This window comes from Microcaecilia unicolor, chromosome 12 (genome assembly GCF_901765095.1).
Source record: "Microcaecilia unicolor chromosome 12, aMicUni1.1, whole genome shotgun sequence".
Lineage (NCBI taxonomy): Eukaryota > Metazoa > Chordata > Amphibia > Gymnophiona > Siphonopidae > Microcaecilia > Microcaecilia unicolor.
The window spans coordinates 109,002,524-109,028,029 of record NC_044042.1 but is presented as its reverse complement, the minus strand read 5'-3'; the positions used below and the strand labels follow the sequence as shown (position 1 = coordinate 109,028,029).

The 25,506-nt window shown below is 46.1% G+C and overlaps 1 protein-coding gene across 2 annotated transcripts in view; it reads right to left on the bottom strand.

Moving 5' to 3' along the window:
- Positions 1-25,506, bottom strand: part of BRCA1 (BRCA1 DNA repair associated) — a 265,462-nt gene that overhangs the window by 119,363 nt on the left and 120,593 nt on the right. For both annotated transcript variants that reach the window (XR_003943997.1, XM_030221125.1), the window contains exon 12: positions 18,817-18,988. Coding sequence is in view for 1 of the 2 variants with exons in the window: in XM_030221125.1 (XP_030076985.1) it covers positions 18,817-18,988 (172 nt within the window). In the remaining variant the exon portion in view is untranslated. The remainder of the gene's footprint in view (positions 1-18,816; positions 18,989-25,506) is intronic.

Sequence of the window (25,506 nt, the reverse complement as noted above, 5' to 3'; positions counted from 1 at the left end):
TGGCAATTGGCCGATGACGCCATCAGATCTAGGCTCGGCTGGCCCCAGCGCTTCGTGATGTCCAAGAACGCCTGAGCAGATAGTTGCCACTCTCCGGGCTCCAAGGTATGGCGACTGAGAAAGTCCGCCTTGACATTCATGACTCCGGCAATGTGGGCCGCTGAAAGCTGCTCCAGGTTCGCTTCCACCCACTGGCAAAGACTCATAGCCTCCTTGGCTAGAGGGGCGCTCTTGGTACCTCCCTGGCGGTTGATATAGGCCACAGCCGTGGCATTGTCCGACAGGACCCGTACAGGCTACAACACCAGTACCGGGATGAACTCCAATAACACCAACCGAATGGCTCTGAGTTCCAGGAGGTTGATAGACCACTTGCCTCTGCAGGAGACTAGAGCCCCTGCGCTGTCCTTCCCAAGCAGTGGGCTCCCCAGCCCATCAAAGAGGCGTCTGTCGTGACGACAATCCACTCCGGGGTCACCAGGGGCAATCCTGCAGACAACTTGTCTGTCTGTGTCCACCAGCTCAGCGCCTTGCGCACTGCTGGGTCCACGGGAAGGCGCACAGCATAATCCTCCGACATCGGAGTCCAGCGCAGCAGCAGAGATAGCTGTAGTGGTCTCATATGAGCCCTGGCCCAGGGCACTACTTCCATCGTGGCCGTCATAGAGCCCAACAGCTGCACGTAGTCCCAAGCCCGAATAGGAGAGGCTACTAGGAACTAGTCCACCTGAGCCTGAAGCTTGACAATCCGATTGTCTGGCAGGAACACTCTGCCCACTTGGGTGTCGAATCGAACTCCCAGATACTCCAGGGACTGAGTCGGGCGCAGCTGGCTCTTCTTCCAGTTGATGATCCATCCCAGGGAGCTCACAAGAGCAACTACCCGGTCCATAGCTTTGCCGCACTCTGCATAAGAGGGGGCTCGGATCAACCAGTCGTCCAGATAAGGATGGACTTGTACTCCTTCCTTTAGCAGGAAGGCCGCTATGACCCCCATTACTTTGGAAAAGGTCCGCGGAGCAGTAGCCAACCCGAAAGGGAGGGCTCTGAACTGGAAGTGTCGTCTCAGGACTGTAAAACGCAGAAAGCGTTGGAGAGGAGGCCAGATGGGAATATGCAGGTACGCTTCCTTGATGTCCAAGGAAGCCAAGAACTCTCCTGCCTTCACTGCCGCTATAACAGAGCGGAGAGTCTCCATGCGAAAGTGCCTCACTTTCCAGGCCCGATTGACCCCTTTGAGGTCGAAGATAGGCCGGACAGAACCTCCTTTCTTTGGAACCACAAAGTAAATGGAGTAACGTCCCTTGCCAATCTGATTTTTTGGCACCGGAACGACCGCACCCAGGCGGATCAGGTTGTCCAAGGTCTGCTGCACTGCCACAGCTTGACCGGAGACTTGCAGGGAAAGAGTACAAACCCGTCTCTTAAGGGTTGGCAGAACTCTAGCTTGTAGCCGTCTCTGATGACTTCCAGCACCCACGCGTCTGAAGTTATAGTGGTCCACTCGCCCAGAAACGAGGACAGCCGTCCTCCAATCTGCACTGGGGCGTGGACCAAGGCCCCGTCATTGGGTACGAGACCCTGGGGGAGGACCGGAGGGAGCACCTCCGGGACGGCGGTCTCTGCGAAAGGAATGCTGCTTGGGGGAGAAATTCCTCTTGAAGGAAGAGGGGGCAGAGGAACCCGACTTGCCCGGGCGGTACCGACGGGCTTCCAGCAACCGTCCTCTGGAGGTACCGGGACGAGTACTAGCCCGAGCCCTGACCTCTGGTAATTTCTTGCCCTTAGACGTGCCGAGATCGGTCACGATTTTGTCCAGCTCGACCCCAAAGAGCAGCCTGCCTTTAAAAGGCAATCTAGCCAGGCGGGATTTAGAGGCGTGGTCAGCAGACCAATGTTTCAGCCAAAGCCACCGCCGCGCAGAGACTGTCTGAGCCATGCCTTTAGCTGAGGCTCTCAAGACATCATACAGCAAGTCTGCCAAATAGGCTAAGCCCGATTCCAGGGCCGGCCAATCAGCCCTCAAGGAAAGATCCGAGGGGGAAGCCCGCTGCACCATAGTCAGGCACGCCCTGGCCACATAGGAGCCGCAAACTGAGGCCTGCAAACTTAAAGCAGCTGCCTCAAAGGACGACCTTAAGGCCGCCTCCAATCTTCTGTCTTGGGCGTCCTTTAGGGCCGTGCCACCTTCCACCGGCAACGCCGTTTTCTTAGTCACCGCAGTGATTAAAGAATCCACGGTAGGCCACAGATAGGCCTCACGTTCACTCACAGCCAAAGGATAGAGGCGGGACATAGCCCTAGCCACTTTAAGGCTCGTTTCCGGGACATCCCATTGAGCCGCAATTAAGGTGTGCATGGCATCATGCACGTGGAAGGATCTAGGCGGGCGCTTCGTCCCCAGCATAATGGCAGAGCCAACAGGGGCTGAGGGAGAGACGTCCTCCGGAGAGGAAATCTTCAAAGTGTCCATGGCCTGTAAAAACAGGTTGGGCAAAGCCTCTAGGCTAAAAAGCCGCGCTGCAGAGGGGTCATCCGCTCCATCCGAGCGGGGATCTATCTCCTCCAAGGAATCCGCAAAGGACCGTTGGGAGACCTCAGACACGCTGCCCTCATCTACATCGGAGGAGACAAAGTCCTCCAAGGCCTGGAAATCAACCCGAGGGCGTTTACCTCTGGGAACCTCAACCTCTTTATCAGAAGAGGGAGCAGGGGCAGCGTTTTGCATGAGGAAAGCCTGATGCAGCAGCAAAACAAACTCGGGGGAGAAACCCCCCAGACTGTGCACTTCCGCAGCCTGGGCAACAGCCCTAGACACACTCTCAACCGGCGCTCGCCATAGCGGGGGAGAGACATGCTGCGCATCCAAAATGGCGTCCGGCGCGAAACTCCGCAAAGGAGCCGCGCGGGAAGAACGGCGCTTAACTTTAGCCGCTTGTGCCGTCGCCCAAATTAAGGGCGTTCATGGCATTAATGTCTCCAACCTCAAGGGCGGCCCACGAAGAAGCCGTCCGAGCCGCGTGGCTGGCCAAGATGGCGGAGGCGAGGAGCGGGGGATGGGCGTTTATGGCGGGAAAAAACCGCCACGCCGGAGGAACGACCGGGACATTCATCGGTCACTAAACTGTCACCCATCAAGGGCGAATCAGGTTGTAAAACCCCCGCATCCCCTCTAGAAGCGCTCCAGCGATCCGGGGAGCGACCCTTTGCGCCCTCGCCCTCCGACGCCATATGCCACGAGGAGAAGAATCGGGGAACCCCCTGCCCGCTATAAAAAGGTAAAATTACCTGCTTGCCGCTCCGAGCTGTAACGAACTGGTGTCCCAGTGAGTAGCTGCAATGAACGTTTAAAGAAACGTCGAATTAAACGCCTTTAAAGACGTTTAAAATTTTTTTTTTTTTTTTTTTTTTAAACGGAGCCAGCGGGAGGGGGGAGAAAAGGAGGGACCTGGCACCACCAGGTTTGCACTTGCTCAAAAGAGCCCTCAACCCCAGGCCTCAACAAAACCTAAGGATTAGGCTTGGAGGCCTAGCCAGAGCTGCTGCTGTGTGTGACCACCACCTGCTGAGATAGAGAACATACTGAGGAGTTTCCGGCAGCACATGACCACATATAGGGAGGCAAAAGTTTGCTCTCTATCTCCACCTGCTGGTAGATGGACACAACCCACCAGTCTATGGATTGATCAGCTTGATGATATGGAAGTGCTGTTTAGGTGGTATATGCCCCCTGAGCGACTTAAGCGCATTTACCCGGCACTCTCGGGGTTGTGTTGGAGGGGTTGCGTTCTCACGGGTTCAATGGGGCATATCTGGTGGACCTGTGGGAAGATCAGGGCATTTTGGAAAGCGATTCGTAGCAGACTGCAGGTGTGGCTGGGTGGCTTGATCCCGTGGCACCCAACTATCTTTTTATTCTCTGCTAAAGTCACAGGTTTCTCTGCCACTCAACAAAGATTGATGCGCTATGCCACATGTGCAGCTAGAATTGTTATAGCTGCCTGCTGGAAACAGCCTACTGTCCCACCGCTTGCGAGATGGCTACAGAAACTGGGGTACGTCTGTGAGATGGAAAGGCTATTAGCCGAGAGGCGAAACCAAATTCCTAAGTGGCACTCAATATGGGATCCCTTTCTTTGTCATGTACAACCACAATGATGCCACGGGCTAGAGTAATGCGAGTCTTGTTTGGGGGGGGGCAGGGGGGAGGTATGGGAAGCGGGAGGGATAAGGGAATAGGTTAAGTTCAATTAAAGTTTAAGAATATTATTAAAATAAAAAAATAAAATAAAATTTTGGAGTTTGAAGCTTATATGTTTGAACAGTTACGGTGATACACATGTGAAATATACCTATCCCAAACTGTTAGCAGCGGGAAAAGTGAAATGTAAGGGACAGTTAAATGTTAGCCATGACTTGTGTCAAAATGACCTGAAATGTAATGTAAGGTCTATTTCGTATTGCTCTGTTGGATATTGTATTGCCTGTCAATAAAGACTTCATGCAAATTAAAAAAAAAATAAAAAAGGTTTGGACGGCTTCCTAAAGGAAAAGTCCATGGGCCATTATTAAATGGACTTGGGGAAAATCCACTATTTATGGGATAAGCAGAATAAAATGTTTTGTACTTTTTTGGGATCTTGCCAGTTATTTGTGCCCTGGATTGGCCACTGTTGGAAACAGGATGCTGGGCTTGATGGACCTTTGGTCTTTCCCAGTATGGCAATATTTATGTACATCCATAAAGTGAATCGGTTTGTTCATCTACTCCAACCCTGGGCCAGAAGGCCCCATTCTTCCAGAGACCACCTCCCACCTTGAGTCAGACGAAGTCTGCATACCACAGGCATCTGAACCAATTTGGCAACACTAACAGCACCAGACCGGGATACCTTACAGTTAGTTCAAAATGCTTCTGCTCGACTCGTCCAAAAAGAAATAGGACAGTTCTGATATAGAAGGAGAACACTTCAAACATATACTCAAATCCCAGTCAATCTATCAAGAAATAACAAGTGTCACTTCTGTTTTCTTTACATTTTTTAGGGATCCTCAGAACACTGGCATGTTTAAGCATAAACATAGTTTTTTCAAATGCAAAAATAGCCTCTTGTTCATAGGTCCCGATTTTTTCTTTTACAATGAACTTTTAAACTTTAAAACTTTCCACACTTTCAAATTTCTAACATGGACAACATCTCTTCAAATGTTTCATCACGTCGTCTCTTCAAATGTCTTATCATAGTACTTAACTTTATAACATGCTGACCAGGGTTCGCTTCCTTCGTCAGGGTAGCAGTCCGAGCACTATTGGCAATTACTTTGCGTCAGAAGTGCCAACTCTACTCCCGGCCTGAGTACAAAATAGCCAGTTTTTGCTTAGGTGCTAACAGAGTGTATTCAATGGTACTATCCAGTTAAATGCCGCCAAATATGCCCTCTCCTGGCCAATTAAATCACTTTGAATATTGATATATGTCTTTTTTTAAATGCAATGACCAGAACTGCACACAATACTCAAGGCGCATTCTCATCAAGGAGCAATACCGAGGCATTATGATACCTTGTTCTAGTCTCCATTCTAACATACCGTTTGGATTTCTTTTGGCCGCCGCCACAGCACACGAGCAGAAGTTTTCAAGATATTGCCAGTAGTAATACCCAGATCCTTGTCCTCAGTGGTGACTCCTGTGTTTATGTTTATTTAAAAACTTGATATACTGCTCACCTTTACCAGATCAGAGTAGCTTCCAAGTCCAAAAAAGTCAAATAAAAGAAAGGGAACTCCATAAAAAACAACAGCCCAACACACTCCCTAAGATTACATTCACTCTTCCACATATTCTTTTAATAAACCAAACAATTGTTCACCAGAGGACATTCTAGTCTTCCCTACACTGTGAGCTACAGACTAAAAGTCAGCTTAAGACAAGGGTCTTCAGTAAAGTCTTAAATCTCTTATAATTAGCTTCTGCACAATTGTTTTTAGGCAGGTCATTCCATAGATTCTGGTGCCAGCCAAAAGAATGCTCTTTCCCTTGTGGCTGCCCAGCATACCTTAGATAAAGGAGGCATTGAGATTCTATAGTCCTGCAGGGATCTAAGGCATCTCACCAGCATATACAGAACTGTCCACCTACTTAAGTACAATGGCTTCTGTTTCCAGAGCGATTTATGTGCTATACAGAGAATCTTAATTCTGCTTCTAAAAGATATGCGACGTCAATGATATTTGATCAACAAAGGAGTCACGTGATCAAATATCCAAGAATTCCCAAGGAGCCTAACTGCTGTATTTTGAAGTGTCTGCAGTCATCTAATCTGACAGCTTGATAAACCTGAATATACTATGTTATCATAATCCGATCTAGAAGTAAACAAAGCATGCAGTAATATCTGCACTGCTGGTTCATCAAAGTATCCCTTAATTGATTGCCCTGCCTCCATTTGCATGGAGGCAGGCTGTTTGTTTATGAGTATATGTTAAGCATCATCTGTAACAAATTCATTGCCTTTAATTTAAGGTTGTGCTCTTGAACTACCAATTCCTGTAACCTTATAGTTCTCTGTAATAGACTCTTCCAGAACACAGGTTCCAGATCCCTGTGACTTATGGGACTCTTCCTAGTGGCTTGTCCTGTTCTTCTGTGGATGCTGGACTAGTTGCTCTGCTCACCCCTCTCTTTCCATCGGGTCTGTAAGAGTTAGTCTGCAGCATTCTCCCAGGTGAACTGAATCTGCCTATGCTGTACTTTGCTGTATGATCCCCTTCAAGCTACTGTGACACTATTAAGATTTTACCAGTATAAAAGTATATACAGCAATACTCTCAGTGTTTTGAATTCCTCCCAGCTTTTCTCTTGCAGACAGCAAGCTGGTTGAGAACAGACTCCCAGTTTGCAAGGCATCTGAACTGTAAATCACTTTTTCCTTGTTTGGTTACTGCATTAAAGATTTTGGTTCAAGAATTCCAGGTCTTATCTTATAGTAATGGTCTGGTTTAAACAGCATGCCTGTCACACCTCATTGAAAGGGCAGAGCATTGATCATAACTGTCTCAGGAGGTAAAAAGCCATTTTGGTGAAGAATATTTGATCCACAAAAGATAGGATGGAGTCAATTACCACCCCCAAAATACTTGAAACTAGTAACCAGTGAAAATGGTTTAGCAAAGAAAACAGATATCACAGTTGGGCAAGCATTATTTCCTGATATGCAACAGGTTGTGGTCTTATTAATATTTAAAACAAGTCAATGTTGCTGCAACCAATCGGCTTCAGCTGAAAATCTCTTTTGAAGATGGGCTAAATCTATAATATCTGGAGAAATCTTTGTGGCTGTAATTTGGGTAATTCTTCCCAACGTACACTACTTTGTACTCTTCAGATTAAAATTTCATCTGTCGTTTGGATGCCCAGCCTTCCAAGGCCATCCTACAATTTAACACTTTGAATAGTTTTGTGTCATCTGTAAAATCAGATCACCTCACTAACCATTCCCACATACAGAACATCTATAAATATGATAAAAAGCACAAGTCCCAGTACAGATCCCTGCAACAACTCCTCTATTCACCCCTCCTCCATTTAGAGAGAGTTAGCCATTTAACCAGTTCCCAATCCACAAAAGAAGATTGCCTCCTATTCCATGGCTTTTTAATTTTCTCAGGGGTCTCTAATGAGGGATTCTTAACAAAAAAAAAAAAACTTTTCTGAAAATCTAGATAACACTACATCACTGTCTCACCTTTTTTCCACATATTTAGGCAAGCCTTCAAAAAGATGCAGCAAATTAGTAAGCAAGACTTCCCCTGGCTCAATCTATGTTGACTTTGTCCCATTAAGCCATATTTGTCTGTGTGTTCATTAACTTTATTCTTTATAATGGCAGGAACTATTTTGACCAGCACTGATGTCCGACTTATGAGTTTATAGTTTCTCGGGGTCACCTCTGAAACCCTTTTTATTTTTCAAACCAGCATTACACTGACACCCCTCCATTGGCCTGTGGCATCCACAGGAGAAGAGTGATATAACTTCATATATGTGCCAACTAGCGTTCTGACAGTGGCCCTCCCATGCTCCTGAGCCCAAAGCACCAGCTTGACCACTGCCACAATGAACCCCAGACCCAAGGCACCCTTTTTCTCAAGAAGGCCCACACCTGATCCTGGAACTTGACCACCATCTGTTCCGACAAAAAGACCTTCCCATTCCATGCATCAAAGTGAGCCCACGGGTATTCCCGTCACTGTTATGGTGCCAACTTGCTACTCAAAACTGATCACCCAAACAAGGGTCTGCAACAATCAAACTACTTGAGCAGTACACAGCCTGCTCTCCTTTGAATCTGCTCTGATAAACCAATCATCTGGATGTACCAAGATATTTTCCTTACTCAAGGCCACTGGAGAAAGTTCATGGGACTGTGGCAAGACCAAACTGTAAATCCTGGAACCAATAATGGCCTCCCAGAACCAAGAACATCAGGAACCACTGATCTCTACAAACCGAAATGTGAAAGTAGACCTCCTTGAGGTCCAATGAAGTCAAACGTACCTTGTTGCACTGCTACGATCACGGAACTGTTAATCTGTTCGTGAGCCCTTGTGCCTAGGCTGAGGTTTAGGGAGGATCTTGGCCAAGGCCTAGGGTAGACCAAACAGGCGCTATGCAATTCCACAGCCACAAAGCCCCGCACATTCAGGATAATCAACTAGCACCGGCAGAAAGGGAGATAGACAACTCAGGCGGGCCTCACGGCCGAACCGGAACCCACTCATACAGAGTCCAAGCGTACAGGCCTTACAGCCGAACAGGAACAGAATCAAATACGAGGGAAGAGAAAAAGAACAACGAGGTGTCCCAAAAGGGACTGGAGCTCATGCAATGCACACAGCGCTAACTAGTGGCACAAGGGAAGGGCGACAGACAAAAACCTGGCAGGTACAGACTACGACCAGAGGAACAGAATGCAACCAAAGGCTACACAGAAACACAGGTAGCAGAGGCAAAGCCCACAGGGAAAAAGGGGAAGCTGAGGACAGAATGGGACACGGACTCTACAAGAGTGAAGCTCTACAGGATTGGATGAACAGGGAAAAACAGGCTGACGAAAAAGGCTGCTCAGCAGAGGCAGGGCTTACAGAAGGCAATATCAAGCTCTGCACATAAAGGGTAAACACTGAAAAATGGGAAACTTAAACAAACAAACAGGAACGATTACAAGGAACAGAGAGGCTGCCAACAGAGGCAGGACTTACAGAAGGCAAATACCAAGCTCTGTCCAAAAGGTTAATACTGAGGAAAGGGGAACTAAACAAACAAACAGGAACGAGCTTACCACAGACAACACGACACCAGCCAAGCAGAGAACAGACACAGGTGCAGTGTAGTGAAGCAATCAAGCGCAAGCAACGAGAAGAGTAAGCAAACTCCAACAAATACACAGTGCTACTAGCACAGACAGAGAGGGAAACAGGCTCAGCTGACGGAAATCAATGCTATTGACGAAAGCCTACTCCATACCGAACTCCTCCATTTGACTCTCCTGTTGTCGTTTGAAGTGGGACTCTAACTCTATTGCACTTGTTGGACAGTTTTTCCATCCCTTGTCTTTTCTGTGAATTCATCCCAGCTCTGTCATCCTATATTTATACCTTTCTTTTATTGTAATTTTTCTTCAACTACTGTACGCCACATTGTGCTTGCGCTTGTGGGAAAATGTGGGATAGAAATGCACTAAAATAAATAAATAAATAAAGCAAAGGCTGTAGGGAGAGGTAAATTTAAATAGATCTGGCTTCTGACGTCTGCTGCTTCAGACGTCAGCTCAATCCCTGACAGGCCAATCAGAAGCGAGTCCCAGTCATTCCCCTGCCTGTCTTAGCAGAATCATAACAGGAACACAGAGACTTAACTGAAGACATCCGCAAGATAGCTAGGAAAGGGGAAGTACTACTGATAGGTGACTTCAATATGCCAGATGTTGACTGGGGTGTCCCGGCTGCGGGGTCGTCTAGAAGCAAAGAGATCTTAGATTCTCTACAGGAAGAATTGTTCCGGCAGTGGGTATCGGAACTGACGCGGGATGGAGCTGTTCTGGACCTGGTGTTTACGAATGGAGAGTACGTTTCTGACGTCAAGTTGGTAGACCATTTGGCATCTAGTGATCGTATGGTATGGTTCAATATTAAAACAGAAGAGAGAGCTCACTTGAGATTGAAGGTCCTGGATTTCAAAGGAATTAACTTTGCCGAGATGGGAGAATTTCTCAAGGAACAGTTAGCGGGATGGGAACAGCTGAAGGATGTAGAACAGCAATGGACAAGACTGAAAGGAGCTATATTAATGGCGACTAATCTTTATGTTAGAAAATTACATAAAAGGAAAAGGAAAAGAATGCCTCTCTGGCACTCAAAAGTAGCAGCTGAAAAAATAAGGGAAAGGAGGCTAGCCTTTGCACGTTATAAGACGACTCAGAAAGATGAAGACAGGAGAGAATACCTAAATAAGCGAAGAGAAGATGGAAAAGCTATATGGAAAGCGAAGCGGCAAATGGAGGAAAAGATAGCTAATACGGTAAAATTGGGGGACAAGACCTTTTTCAGATATGTAAGTGATAAGAGGAAGTGCCATAATAGCATTGTGAGGCTCAAAGCTGAGGGAGAGAAATATGTGGAAGATAAGGGAAAAGCTGAACTGCTTAATGATTATTTTAGCTCTGTGTTCATGAATGAAAGACCGGAGGTAGGGCTGCAGAAAATAAAGGCTAAAGGGGATGGATGTATGGTAGACCAAGACCCATTTACGGTGGACTGTGTTCGTGAGGAGCTTGCCAAACTAAAAGTAGACAGAGCGATGGAGCCTGAAGGGATACACCTGAGGGTGCTTAAGGAACTCGGAGAAGTTCTGTCGGCTCCGCTAACAGACCTCTTCAATGCTTCCTTAGAAACTGGAGTGGTTCCGGTGGAATGGAGAAGGGCGGATGTGGTTCCTTTGCACAAGAGTAGAAGTAAGGAAGAGGCTGGGAATTACAGACCTGTCAGTCTGACCTCTGTGGTAAGCTAATGGAAACGCTTCTAAAAAGGAGGATTGCGACATTTCTTGTACTACATGGAATGCGAGACCCGAGGCAGCATGGCTTCACTAGTGGCAGGTCATGTCAGACGAATCTGTCTTCTTCGACTGGGTGACCAAACAGTTGGATGTGGGAGGGGCGCTTGATGTGGTATACTTGGATTTCAGCAAAGCCTTTGGCACAGTTCCGCTCAGGTAACTGATAAATAAATTGAGTGCCCTCGGTATGGGACCTAGAGTTACTGATTGGGTAAAAAATTGGTTGAATGGTAGGAGACAGAGGGTGGTGGTAAATGGAGCTTACTCTGAGGAATAGGAGGTCGTCAGTAGAGTACCGCAGGGATTGGTCCTAAGGCCGGCTCTTTTTAACATCTTTGTGAGCGATATTGCGGAAGGGCTGTCTGGTAAGGTTTGTCTCTTTGCAGATGATACTAAACTCTACAACAGGGTGGACACCCTGGAGGATGTGAATGACATGAGGAAGGACCTACAGGAATGGACCGATATTTGGCAACTAAGGTTTAATCCCAAAAAATGCAGGGTCATGCACTTGGGTCACAAAAATCCAAGAGAACGGTACAGTATAGGGGGTGTAGTGCTTCAGTATGCGAAGGAAGAGCGGGACTTGGGGGTGATTGTGTCTGACGACCTTAAAGCTTTCAAACAGGTAGAAAAAGCGACAGCGAAAGCCAGAAGGATGCTTGGGTGCATAAAGAGAGGCATGACCAGCAGGAAAAAGGAGGTGATAGTGCCGTTGTATAAGTCTCTAGTGAGGCCTCATTTGGAGTACTGCATGCAGTTCTGGAGACCGCACCTACGGAAAGATATAAACAGGATGGAGTCGGTCCAGAGGGTGGCTACGAAATTTGTAAGCGGTCTTGACTGCAAAAATTATAGGGACATGCTTATGAACCTCAACATGTATACGCTGGAAGAGAGGAGGGAGAGAGGAGACATGATAGAAATGTTTAAATATCTCAAAGGCATTTTCAAATTGAGAGCTCTGGAATGAGGGGGCATACGACAAAGTTAAGAGGGAATAGGCTTAGGAGTAACCTAAGGAAGTATTATTTCACAGAAAGGGTGGTAGAGGCGTGGAATGGCCTCCCGGTGGAGATGGTGGAGTCGAGGACTGTTCCAGATTTTAAAAAGGCATGGGATAAGCATGTGGGATCGCTTAGGAACAGGAAGAATTAGGGGTTACAGAGGATAGCAGACTGGATGGGTCATATGGCCTTTATCTGCCATCATGTTTCTATGTCTCTACAAGGTCTCCATGTAGAAACGAGGAATGTGCAGAGTCAAATTGATGCATTTTAGGGCTAATATAGAGGAAAAGGATCCTTCCTTTTTCAGGAACACAAGCAGATGGAGCAGTAACCTTGCCCCATTCTACTCTGGGCACAGGGACCAATGCCACCACAGTGGCCAGCACTTACCAGAGAAAGACCATAAAAAAATCTGCAAGTAGGCAAGAAAACTAGCTCGTAACTCCTTTCTCACCATATCCAGTACCAACTGATCTGACACAATCCAGGTCCACACCTCTTCCTCCTCTAAGGTCGTTTAGGGGACCCACTAGAGTCTGACAGGCTAGCAGCTGTCCAATGCTCTGAGTCCATCATGGACTATGTATCCCCCAGCGGCTTCAACCTTGGCCTCTTCGCAGGTTCAGTAGCAATGAGGCCCCTTGTGACCAGTGCAAAAGAGAGGCCTGATGCAAAAGGAGCACAAAATCCTGTGAAAAACAGTCACCTGCTATGGAGGGGTGGGCTCTATAGAGGAGGAGGTTAGTATTTGTTAACGGGGTAGGGAACTTTAAATTTGTAAAAATTTAAAACTGGAGATTCATAATGCTATGGTAAATGTATAGATTTCTATTTCAACTAGGAGCAGCTGTTTAATTAGACAGCAATGTTGCATGTGATATCTTTCTAACATAACATAGTAACATAGATGATGGCAGAAAAAGACCTGCACGGTCCATCCAGTCTGCCCAACAAGATAAACTCATATGTGCTACTTTTTGTGTATACCCTACTTTGATTTGTACCTGTCCTCTTCAGGGCACAGACCGTATAAGTCTGCCCAGCACTAGCCCCGCCTCCCTCCCACCAGCCCCGGCACAGACCATATAAGTCTGCCCAGCACTATCCCTGCACATGGCACTTATAACTCAGATTCTGTTTCTGGTATTTTGGAAAGTTTGCAAACCTGGGCTAGTGAGCCACATCTGGCTGTTAAATTTCAAATAAAGAATTCACTGCCCTAAAAAAAAAAAAAAAAACACCCTGGGAGAACCTGCTCTAGTTACTTCCCCAGCTCCTAGCTCTACTCCCTCCATTGCCAGTATTGGGGGGGGGGGGGGGGGGGGGGGGGGAAGGGAAATCACTGGGATACAAATTTTGTAGCCTGCAAAATGAAAGCCATTCCTACACTGCAGCCAGGATCCCCTCATGACCATAGGCGGTGGTGCCAGGGGTGGCTGACAACACACAGAAAAAAAAATAAGTAAAAGTAAAATAGTCACAATTAATACCTTTTATTAAATTTAGATATTAGATATGTATCATATGTCAAAGAAAAAAAGCGGTTGCTCAAAGCATATATTAACCAATGAATACTATTCAAAAATATTATCAATTATTAAACATTGTTATTTCCATCCATGGAAAATCCCAAAATGAAATGGTCACATTAGTGAAATAACATCCGGCGAATAGACTTCACATCATAGATGTCAATGATCTGCTCAGGGTTAATATCTCCAACAAGATCACTTTCAATGTTCAGTAAACATAAAGCTGTCAGTCTTTCTTGACCCATTGTGGATCTCAGACAGTTTCATACACATCTCATATGAAGGCAAAATACTGAACTGGAAAGTTACCTCAAGAAGTCAGACTCAGCATGTAGCAATACTAGAAAAATTAAAACTTAAATGCAAAATAGCTCAGATGCACATTTCCAAAAGCTGTCATATTCTGAATAAAATACTTTTTTCTACCTTTGTTGTAAGAACATTTAGTTTTTCTATTCGCTTTGGTTCCAGTGTCTTCTGTTTTATGCAGTGTCTTCTTTCTATTTGATATTTTTTTCTCTCACCGTGTCCACCATCCTCCTGTGTCCTTATGCGTCCTGTCTACCATCTGTAGCCCTGTCCCTATCCTTCAGTGTTCCGATACAGCTCTTAAATTCAGCAGTTTCCCCTCCATCCATATCTAGCATTTCTCCTCACTCCCCTCCATCCATGTGCATCTACTTCCCTCCCCTCCATCCATGTCCAGCATTTCTCCTCTCTCTCTTCCCCTCCATCCGTGTGCATCTCCTTAGTCTTTCCTTCCCTTCATCCCTGTCCAACATTTCTCCTCTCTTCCCTGCCCTCCACTCCATCCATGTCCAGATTTCTCCTCTCTTCCATCCGCTCCATCCATGTCCAGCACCTTCCCTCTTTCTCTCCTACCCTTCCATCCAGTGTCATCCCTCTTTCTCTCTCTTTCCTTCCACCCATTACCCTCTCCCAATCCTTCCGTCCATTGTCTCCCTCTATCTCCCCTTCCTTCTAGACAGTTCTCTCTCTCTCGACCCTTTTCCATTCAGCATGTCCTCTCTCTCCCCATCCTTCCAGTGTCTTTCCTCTTTCCCTCCCCTACCCTTCCATCCAGCGTCTTCCCTTTTTCTGCCCCCTCCTCTCCATCAATTTTCCCTTTTTCTCCCTCCTTTCATTCAGCATTTCTCCGTCTGACAGCTATGGTCTTCCCCAGTTTCTCCCCAGCAGCTTCTCTCTCTCCTGCCCATGTCCCCTCTTTCTCTCCCCATCTTTCCACTCATCTCTCTCTCTCTCTCTCTCTCTCTCTGTACCCCTCTTCCATCCAGCATCTTCTCTCTGGCTCTCCCCTGCTCTTTTCCATGTCCCCCCTTTCTCTCCCCATCTCTCTCTCTGACTCTCCCCTGCTCTTTCTCTCCCAATCTCTCCCCTGCTCTTTTCCATGTCCCTGGCTCTCCGCTGCTCTTTTCCATGGCCCCTCTTTCTCTCCCCATCTCTCTCTGGCTCTCCCCTGCTCTTTTCCACTCTCTCTCTCTCTCCTCCAGCGTCCTCACTTCCTTACCGTTTCCAGCCATGTTCTCTCCCTCTGGGCCTCTCTACTGCAGCGCTGACACAAGAACAAAAAGAAGCACGGGGCCACAGCATCCTTCAGGCATGCGCTGTCGGCTCTGCTGGTCCTCTGCCCCTGGAACGGGAAATTGACGTCAGCGGGGTCAGAGGACAGCAGAGCCGACAGCGCATGCTTGAAGGCTGCTGCGGCCCCGCACTTCTTTTTGTTCTTATGCTGGCTGTGGAGAGAAGCGGCGGCAGCGGTTCAGTGCGGTGCTTGTTCCTGCCGCCGCTCAACAGAAGCGGCGACGGCAGCAGAATTCAGCGGGACTCGAGTCTTGGCAGGTGTGCGTATCGGGGCTACATTTGGAGGAGGAGGCAGGCGGGGAAGCTCACAGCTGGGCTGGGGAGGCTTAGCCTACCCAAGCCTCTTATACGGGGCGCCTATGCTCATGACCAAGCATAGGGAAGCTCAATTCTGGCACAGACAGCTTCCCTCCAAAGTCAACCTCAGTTCCTGCAACCAACTCTCTACTGGAGGTGCTCTACAGAGCAGAAAAGCAGCCGCCAGACAGAGCAGCACTTGACACACTCAGTTGGAGGCAACATCGGCCTCCACCCAGGCAACTGCCACTCACTGAATACCTAAATAAACACTCAATTTTGCACGAGTCTCAATCAGGATTTCGGTCCAATCACAGCACCGAAACCATTCTAGTATCAGCAATGAACTCATTCAAACAAGCAATTGCAACTGGTAACAACGTACTCCTCCTACAATTCGACATGTCTAGTGCCTTTGACATGGTTAATCATGAAATACTATTACATATACTAGAATACTTCGGAGTAGGAGGCACAGTTCTCAAGTGGTTCAAAGGATTCCTGACCACAAGATCATACCAAGTAACAACGAACGCTGACAGATCACCCCCCATGGACACCTGAATGTGGAGTTCCTCAAGGATCCCCCCTCTCACCAACCCTATTTAACCTAATGATGATACCTTTAGCCAAACTTCTAGTCAAGCAAAACCTCAACCCCTATATATATGCAGACGATGTCACAATCTACATCCCGTTCAAAAATGATCTAAATGAAATCACCTACGAAATCAACCAAAGCCTCCAAATCATGCACACCTGGGCGGATGCATTCCAACTAAAACTTAACGCAGAGAAAACACAATGTCTTGTACTCACCTCACAACATAACACAAAAACTTCTCCACCATAATCACACCATACTGTTCTCTGCCTGTCTCACAAAACTTGAAAATTCTTGGAGTTACCATTGATCGAAACCTCACCCTTGACACCCACATGAAGAATACCACTCCATGTGGAAACTCAAAAGAGTAAAACCTTTCTTCTCGAGACACATCTTCCGTACCCTGGTACAGTCAATGGTAATAAGCCACCTGGACTACTGCAACGCATTGTACGCTGACTGCAAAGAACAGACTATCAAAAAACTCCAAACTGCCCAGAATACGGCCGCCAGACTCATATTTGGAAAAACTAAATATGAAAGTGCAAAACCCCTAAGAAAGAAACTTCACTGGCTCCCTCTTAAGGAACGCATTGCGTTCAAGATCTGCACGATTGTACACAAAATCATTCACGCAGACGCCCCAATCTACATGCTAAACCTTGTGGACCTACCTCCCAGAAATGCCACAAGACCATCCCGCAAATTTCTCAATCTGCACTTCCCCAGCTGTAAAGGACTAAAATACAAGCTGATGCATGCTTCTACCTTCTCTTACATGAGCACGCAGTTATGGAATGCATTACCTACAGACCTTAAAACAATCAACGAAATGAACAACTTTCGCAAATCTCTGAAGACATATTTCTTCAACAAGGCATACAAATCCACCTCACCAACCACCCAGTTATGAAAACCCACCTTCTATACTTACCCGCCTAACACTCTCCTTCTTTCTCCCCTTCACTTAATCTTTGCACATCACTAATTGTATCTGATATCCTGTAGAACAATGTCATAACAAAACTATGTAAGCCACATTGAGCCTGCAAATAGGCGGGAAAATGTGGGATACAAATGCAATAAATAAATAAATAAATAAATAAATAAATATAGAATGAAAGACGATCTGCACAATTCCTGGCGCTGAACCCAGTACTACTCCTGCATCTCACTAACACAGCTGACCTCTCCTGCACCACTCTAAGCACTGTACTGACCTGTGTCACCTTTCTCTCTCTCTCTCTTCATTCTGGTGCAAAGAGTCCCCCATCTGCCTCCAGACCATCACTGCTTCCCCCTGTAGCAGCAGCCCTTACCCCCAAATACAACTCTCCAAACGTTTCCTTTTTTTTTTTTTTTTTAGGAGGCAAGACAGACCAGAGAAAACAACTCTACAAAAGACAGAGAAGGGGAGGAGAGGAAAAACACACAACACCTCCAGATATTTTCCCAAAGGCTTGGCAGAAGACTCACGAAACCCTCTTCCCCACCTGCCAAGGCTAAAATGGGTGACTAGTTGTCCAGCTGGGCCCAGCAGTCGCATCCAAACCAGCTCCAGAAGCAAATGGAACAGATATGTCTGTCTCCATCTGCTGGTAGATAAACATAATCCATTCTTTCTGAACTGGTTTGTTGGACAATAAACAATACACATTAATGAAGTGAGCTCGTAATACTGAAGATAATCTTGTTGCTTATGTCAGAAATACAGCATCTACACTTTAAAAGTTTTGAGAATGTTTCAACACAATGATGGGCTTTCGATCTATGAACTGGTAATATCCCATTCTTACAGTGACATAGTTCATGGCAGTCTGGGGAGTTTCTAGATCAGAACCCTGGCTTAAAGGGCAGCAATCTTGAAATTGTGCAGGTCAAGATTTAACAAAACAATATATTCAATTAATTTGGAAGATAACTGTTTAATGTTTCAGTTTTTCAAAATTCAAGGCTGCTCTTGGTGTCCAGCTAATGTCATACGCTTAGGAGGCAGCAGAAGAGGTATTCTGGGAGATGGGGGGGGGGGGGTCAAATATAACTCAGATAATTATCCAGATACAGCCAAATATGTGGCTCTTTTAAAACTAAGCCACAGGAAAAAATAAATAAATAAAAGGTTTGGACAGCTTCTTAAAGGAAAAGTCCATAGACCATTATTAAAATGACTTGGGGAAAATCCATTGCTTATTTCTGGGATAAGCAGCATAAAATGTATTGAACTTTTTTGGGATCTTGCCAGATATTTGAGACCTGGATTGGCCACTGTTGGAAACAGGATACTGGACTTGATGGACCTTTGGTCTGTCCCAGTGTGGCAATACTTATGTAACTTGTCTTATCAATTTATGTTTAGAAAGTTCAGCAATCTGACAAACTAATAAACTGGCAGAAAAGACAATTAAAGATACCTTTAAATGATGAAGCCACTCTGAAAACTGACCTTATGATTTCTCCATCTCATTAAATAAAACCTGCAGCTGCCAGTGGTGGTAATGGTGAAGCAGGATGGGCTGTTAATTACAATTGCATTTTGCCTACAGCCTGATAAGAACTGTGCAAACATTGGCTGTGATTAAAAGTTATTGAAGACTGGGAATAAAGTTCACATGTTCATGTTTCTACTCAGAACTGATCGCTAACTTTTTTACCTTTATCTGACATGGTCTCATTCTCCACCTCGCCTCTAAGCCGGCACTCCAGCAAGTCGTTCACAGCACCTGGGGTTTCGGAAACCTGAGTTGCGTGCTGCTCCAGCACTGCCTCCAAGGCTGCCATTTCCTGCTCCAGTTTTTTCAAATTGCTCCGCATGACGTCCCGCTGCTGCAAGGGGGAAGAAAGAGCTGGAGACATTTTGACACATTTCTAAGAAAAAACAAACGTTAGTGAATAATAATTTTAAAAAATTCTTTGCCCAACAGAATAAACAATACATTAATAAATATAACTAAATATTTGAGTTACTCTCTTTTATCCTTGATTTCTATACCATAGGCATCGCTGAGGTTTGCTTACAATATTTTAAGCCCTTCCACCTCTTCTTCATTTTCTTACTCAGCATTTTGCTGCTCTATCTTCTCCCCAGACAGCATGGAGGTAATTTTATAAACCTATATATGATATACAGCATTATATGTCTCATTGACTGACAGGCAACAGAGGGTGGTTGCAAATGAAATTCACTCAGACAAAAGGTGAGTAATACAGTGCCTCAGGGATCTGTCCTGGAGCCAATTCTGTTCAAATATTTTTGTGAGCAATATTGCTGAAGGGTTAGAAGAAAAAGTAGTCTTTTTGTAGATGACAGGAAGATAAGCAAAGGAGTGGACACCTCAGACAGAGCAGAAAGCATATGAAATGATCTATAAAAATTAGAAGTTTATGCCAATGCCTAGCAGTCGAGCTTTAACATAAAGAAATGTAGAGATGCATTTGGGGTAAGAAATACAAAGGAACTTTATGCGAATAGGAGAGGCCGATATGCACGGACCAGAAAACAGACCTCGGGGTGATACTGTCCGAGGATCTCAAAGGGGCAAAATAATGGTACAAGGCAGTGGCCTTGGGCAGAAGGATGCTCAGTTGCATAGAGAGGGGCATAACCAGAAGAAAAAAAGGAGATGATAATGGTCCTGTAGAAATCATTGGCGAGACCACACTTAGGGCCTCTTTTACACAGCCACGGTACTGATTCCCAGTGCGGTAAATGCTACAAAGCCCATTCAATTCCTATGGGCTTTGTCGCATTTGCCACGCGGGAATCAGTACCACAGTTTTGTGAAAGAGGCCCTTAGATTGCAGTGTTTAGTTTTGGAAGCCATATCTTACCAAGGATATAAAAAATATATATATATATTTGGAGGGAAGTGATCAAAATGGTACACGGTCTACATCTGAAGACATATGAGGAGAGACCTGAGGACTTAAAGATTTATACCCTGGAGAAGAGGAGGGGCAAAACAGATATGATACAGACATTTAAGTACTTGAAAGACCACGATTGACTGGCAAAAGTACATATGAGAATGGAGTGGATATAGCACCATTCACGGAATTGTGTGTGTATGAACTTGACAATCTAAAGTTGGACAAAGCCGTGGGACCGGACGGGATCCACCCCAGGATATTGAGGGAGCTCAGAGAGGTTCTGGCGGGTCCTCTTAAAGATTTGTTTAATAAATCCTTGGAGACGGGAGAGGTTCCGTGGGATTGGAGAACAGCAGATGTGGTCCCTCTTCACAAAAGTGGTGATAGGGAAGAAGCTGGAAACTACAGGCCGGTAAGCCTCACTTCGGTTACTGGAAAAGTAATGGAAGCGATGCTGAAGGAAAGGATAGTGAATTTCCTGGAAGCCAATAAGTTGCAAGATCCGAGACAACATGATTTTACCAAAGGGAAATCATGCCAAACGAATCTCATTGAATTCTTTGACTGGGTGACCGGAAAATTGAATCATGGACGTGCTATAGACGTAATCTACTTAGATTTCAGCAAAGCTTTTGACATGGTTTCCCACAGGAGGCTCTTGAATAAACTTGACAGGCTGAAGATAGGACCCGACATGGTGAACTGGATTAGGAACTGGTTGACGGACAGATGCCAGAGGGTGGTGGTTAATGGAGTTCGCTCAGATGAGGGAAAGGTGAGTAGTGGGGTGCCTCAGGGATCGGTGCTGGGGCCGATTCTGTTCAATATATTTGTGAGTGGCATTGCCGAAGGGTTAGAAGGTAAAGTTTGCCTATTTGCAGATGATACTAAGATTTGTAACAGAGTGGACACCCAGGAGGAAGTGGAAAACATGAAAAAGGATCTGCAGAAGCTAGAAGAATGGTCTAAGGTTTGGCAATTAAAATTCAATGCGAAGAAATGCAAAGTGATGCACTTAGGGAGTAGAAATCCACAGGAGACGTATGTGTTATAAATACGCCAAAGAAATTAATTAGATTTGTCTGACAAGACATACCTCTAATGAAACCATGCTGCCTCAGGTCCTATAATCCATTGGATTCCAGAAACTTCATTATTCTCTATTTTAAAAACATTTCCATTAATTTACTTACCACAGAAATCAGACTTACTGTAATTCCCAATCTCTTCCTTACTTCCATTTTTGTGGAGAGGGACATCATCTGCCCTTCTCCAGTCTTCCAGGCCCAATCCCAACTCTAGAGAAGCATTGAAAAGGTCAGCCAGTGGAGCCACCAAGAACTTCCCTAAGTTCCTTTAGTACCCTCAGATGTACGCTATCTGGTCCCATCACTTTGTCCACCTTTAGGTTAGCTAGCTCCTCAAAAAGAAAGCCCTATGAAAATCGATCAGGGACTACCACACCTCCATTCCTATTTGTGTTTGTCTTCTGCAGTCCTGCTCCCAACCCTTCTACTGTGAACATACAAGGCATATGAAAAACATAGCCCAAACTGGCTACTATCCTGCAGAATTATTTTTGAAGGATCTATGGGAAGCTGCAGTACCCATCTAAACGAGGCCATGGACATGTATCCAACATATACCACCACTGCCTGCCAGACTCAGGGCTGCAGTTGGAAAAGCCTACTTCAACAAGGCCTCAATCCTCGAATCTTTCAGGACTGCATCTCTCATGAGAATAGTAGCTGTCTTTGTGACTGTCCTGACCATGGCATCCACCCCAAGTAGCTTTAACTCTTCAGGAGCTAGAGGGTAAAATTTACCCATTGACCTACCAACCCTGAATTGCACCTCCGGAGTAGTGCCTCATTCAGTTGAGATGAAGGCCTGAATGAAACTATGGAATTGGAAAAATCTTGAAAGCTTGCACAATCCCACTAGGTTAGGGTCCCCAGAAATTGCCCCTTCCAGTCCAGGGAGTTCAGATACTTAAGATCTCCAACATTGCAAAAATCATGACAGGCAGCTCAATCCCATGGTAATCCCTCCCTCCGCTAGCAGCTCCCTGGAGGAGCTCCTGCCAACTGATCTGCTGGTCACTGAGCACTTCTCAGAGCCTGCTGCTTACCGAGTCTCCCAATTCTCCAACAGGTCTAGCCTGGATTTTTTTGTGGATCCCATTTCTAAGACAACTACCGATACCATATATCTCATCTAGGTTACTATGTTCTTCACAGCAAAACCTTTTAGTGATCCCGTCAGGAAGGCAAATTTATCTTGATTACATACGAAATAAGATCTTCTGGGTTAAAAGGCTTTGGAACCATTTATCGCTATCCTTACATATGAAATGTTCTTATCTACTTTCCAAAAAGAGAATTAAAGACCTTACTATTCGAAGATGCTTTCCACATTTGAATTTTAGAACAGCAGTATTGTCTCTGGCAGAGAAACTGGGAGCATGTTCGTGGAACCTCTATTACTGTACTTTAAAAAGTTACAATCAATAATTTTGAATAGTATTCTTTCCGCTGTGATTTCCTGCTTTTACTAAGTATTTTTAGATTTTTATTATAAACTGTGTGGGAATTTTTCAAACAGCGGTATATCAAAAACTGTTCAACTAAACTAAAACTCTGCCCTTGCTCCCTGAACCATGCAAGACCCTTGCATCTGGCACATCAGATGTGCATGATACAGGACCAAAACAAATTCCATTGGAAAACCAGTACTCTACTTGGCCCCAACCAGTTCCCAATGCCCCCCCTCCAAAATGGTGGCCATTTTGCGCTGGAGCCTGCTAAGCAGCAGCAGTAGCACCTAAATTTAAGATCAGCTTGTACTTCCCTCATGCTCCACGTCAACAGAATCACGGTCAGCACGACTTCCCACCCACTGCAACAAGATTCACGTGAGTCACAGTGGCTATGGTGGGCCCCAGAGCAGGAGCTGTGAGCTCTGCAGGTATCTCAATACCTAAAACCAGCCTCCTTTGCTGAACTCATCCTCTGGAGCTGAAAACAGAATTTTGCTCTTTCAACAGCCAAAGATGCCAACTATCAAAGCCTCTCTCTGGTCACATCAACAAGCCACGTTACTCTCGACACTCTGCAACTACTAGTTCTCCCCCTCCCAAATAGCCCAAGTTACATGGGAACTGCTTCCCACCTCAGCTGCCATGAACTCCAAACTAGGCGCAGCTTTCCCCTGAAACCAGAAATCCTCAAAGAAGCCTTACCATAACAGTGTCCTTACTGTTGTTTTGTGGGTCCCATTAAAGCCAAAAAAATTTAATTGACAAGAACTTGGACAGGAAGAAGGGAAAGGAAGAGCAGAGAGAGAGGAAACAAGGACTCTTCCAGGTATTTCCCACGGGTTAGACAGTCCAAATTCTTCTCCACTTGGTCTTAACAGGACTACCAGTTCAATTAGGCCCAGGAGTCCTGACAAAGAACATCCACCACTAGAAAATGGCATGCCATCTATAATCCACTGAAGACAGAGAAATAGTGAGGAGTAGGTGGCGGCATGGGGCAGAACTTACAAGCTTTCTGTCTCCTGGTAGAGGTGCATAACTCATGCGTTCAGGACTGGTATAGTGGATGGTGTGAGGAAAGACCTCTTATAAAAATTAGGTCACGCCTAAAACCATTTACAGTGCAAACTGGCGCATACCTGCACAGTAGATGTGCTCAGGGGTGGAGTTTTGGCAGAGGGTGAGAGGGGTCACGGTTTACAAGCATATTTTATAAAACAAAGTGCTAATATTTACACCTGCTCACAAGTAGGTATAATGTCTGCTCCTTCATATTTCTGCAGGATTTGTTCTAGTATTTAAGATAGATACTGTACAAAAGCATGCAGGTGTCTTTATAAAATTCGTTCCTTTATGGCCAATTAACCTATAAAGCGAATGCTACATACCTGTAGAAGGTATTCTCCGAGGATTGTTCTCACTGATGGGTGACGTCCACGGCAGCCCCCTCAAACCGGAAACTTCACTAGCAAAGGCCTTTGCTAGTCCTCGCGTGCCCATGCGCACCGCGCATGCGCGGCCGTCTTCCCGCCCGAACCGGCTCGTGTTCGTCAGTCCCATATGTAGCAAGACAAAGACAAGGGAAGACACAACTCCAAAGGGGAGGCAGGCGGGTTTGTGAGAACAATCAGCCTGCTGTCCTTGGAGAATACCTTCTACAGGTATGTAGCATTCGCTTTCTCCTAGGACAAGCAGGCTGCTTGTTCTCACTGATGGGGTATCCCTAGCCCCCAGGCTCACTCAAAACAACAAACATGGTCAATTGGGCCTCGCAACAGCGAGGACATAACGGAGATTGACCTAACAACTTATCCAACTAACAGAGAGTGTAGCCTGGAACAGAATATAACATGGGCCTAGGGGGGTGGAGTTGGATTCTAAACCCCGAACAGATTCTGAAGCACTGACTGCCCAAACCGACTGTCGCGTCGGGTATCCTGCTGCAGGCAGTAATGAGATGTGAATGTGTGGACAGATGACCACGTCGCAGCTTTGCAAATCTCTTCAATAGTGGCTGACTTCAAGTGGGCCACTGACGCTGCCATGGCTCTAACATTGTGAGCCGTGACATGACCCTCAAGAGCCAGCCCAGCCTGGGCGTAAGTGAAGGAAATGCAATCTGCTAGCCAATTGGATATGGTGCGTTTCCCCACAGCCACTCCCCTCCTGTTGGGATCAAAAGAAACAAACAATTGGGCGGACTGTCTGTTGGGCTGTGTCCGCTCCAGATAGAAGGCCAATGCTCTTTTGCAGTCCAATGTGTGCAGCTGACGTTCAGCAGGGCAGGAATGAGGACGGGGAAAGAATGTTGGCAAGGCAATTGACTGGTTCAGATGGAACTCCGACACTACCTTCGGCAAGAACTTAGGGTGAGTGCGGAGGACTACTCTATTGTGATGAAATTTAGTGTAAGGGGCCTGGGCTACCAGGGCCTGAAGCTCACTGACTCTACGAGCTGAAGTAACTGCCACCAAGAAAATGACCTTCCAGGTCAAGTACTTCAGATGGCAGGAGTTCAGTGGCTCAAAAGGAGGTTTCATCAGCTGGGTGAGAACGACATTGAGATCCCATGACACTGTAGGAGGTTTGACGGGGGGCTTTGACAAAAGCAAACCTCTCATGAAGCGAACAACTAAAGGCTGTCCTGAGATCGGCTTACCTTCCACACGGTAATGGTATGCACTGATTGCGCTAAGGTGAACCCTTACAGAGTTGGTCTTGAGACCAGACTCAGACAAGTGCAGAAGGTATTCAAGCAGGGTCTGTGTAGGACAGGAGCCAGGATCTAAGGCCTTGCTGTCACACCAGACGGCAAACCTCCTCCATAAAAAGAAGTAGCTCCTCTTAGTGGAATCTTTTCTGGAAGCAAGCAAGACACGGGAGACACCCTCCGACAGACCCAAAGAGGCAAAGTCTACGCTCTCAACATCCAGGC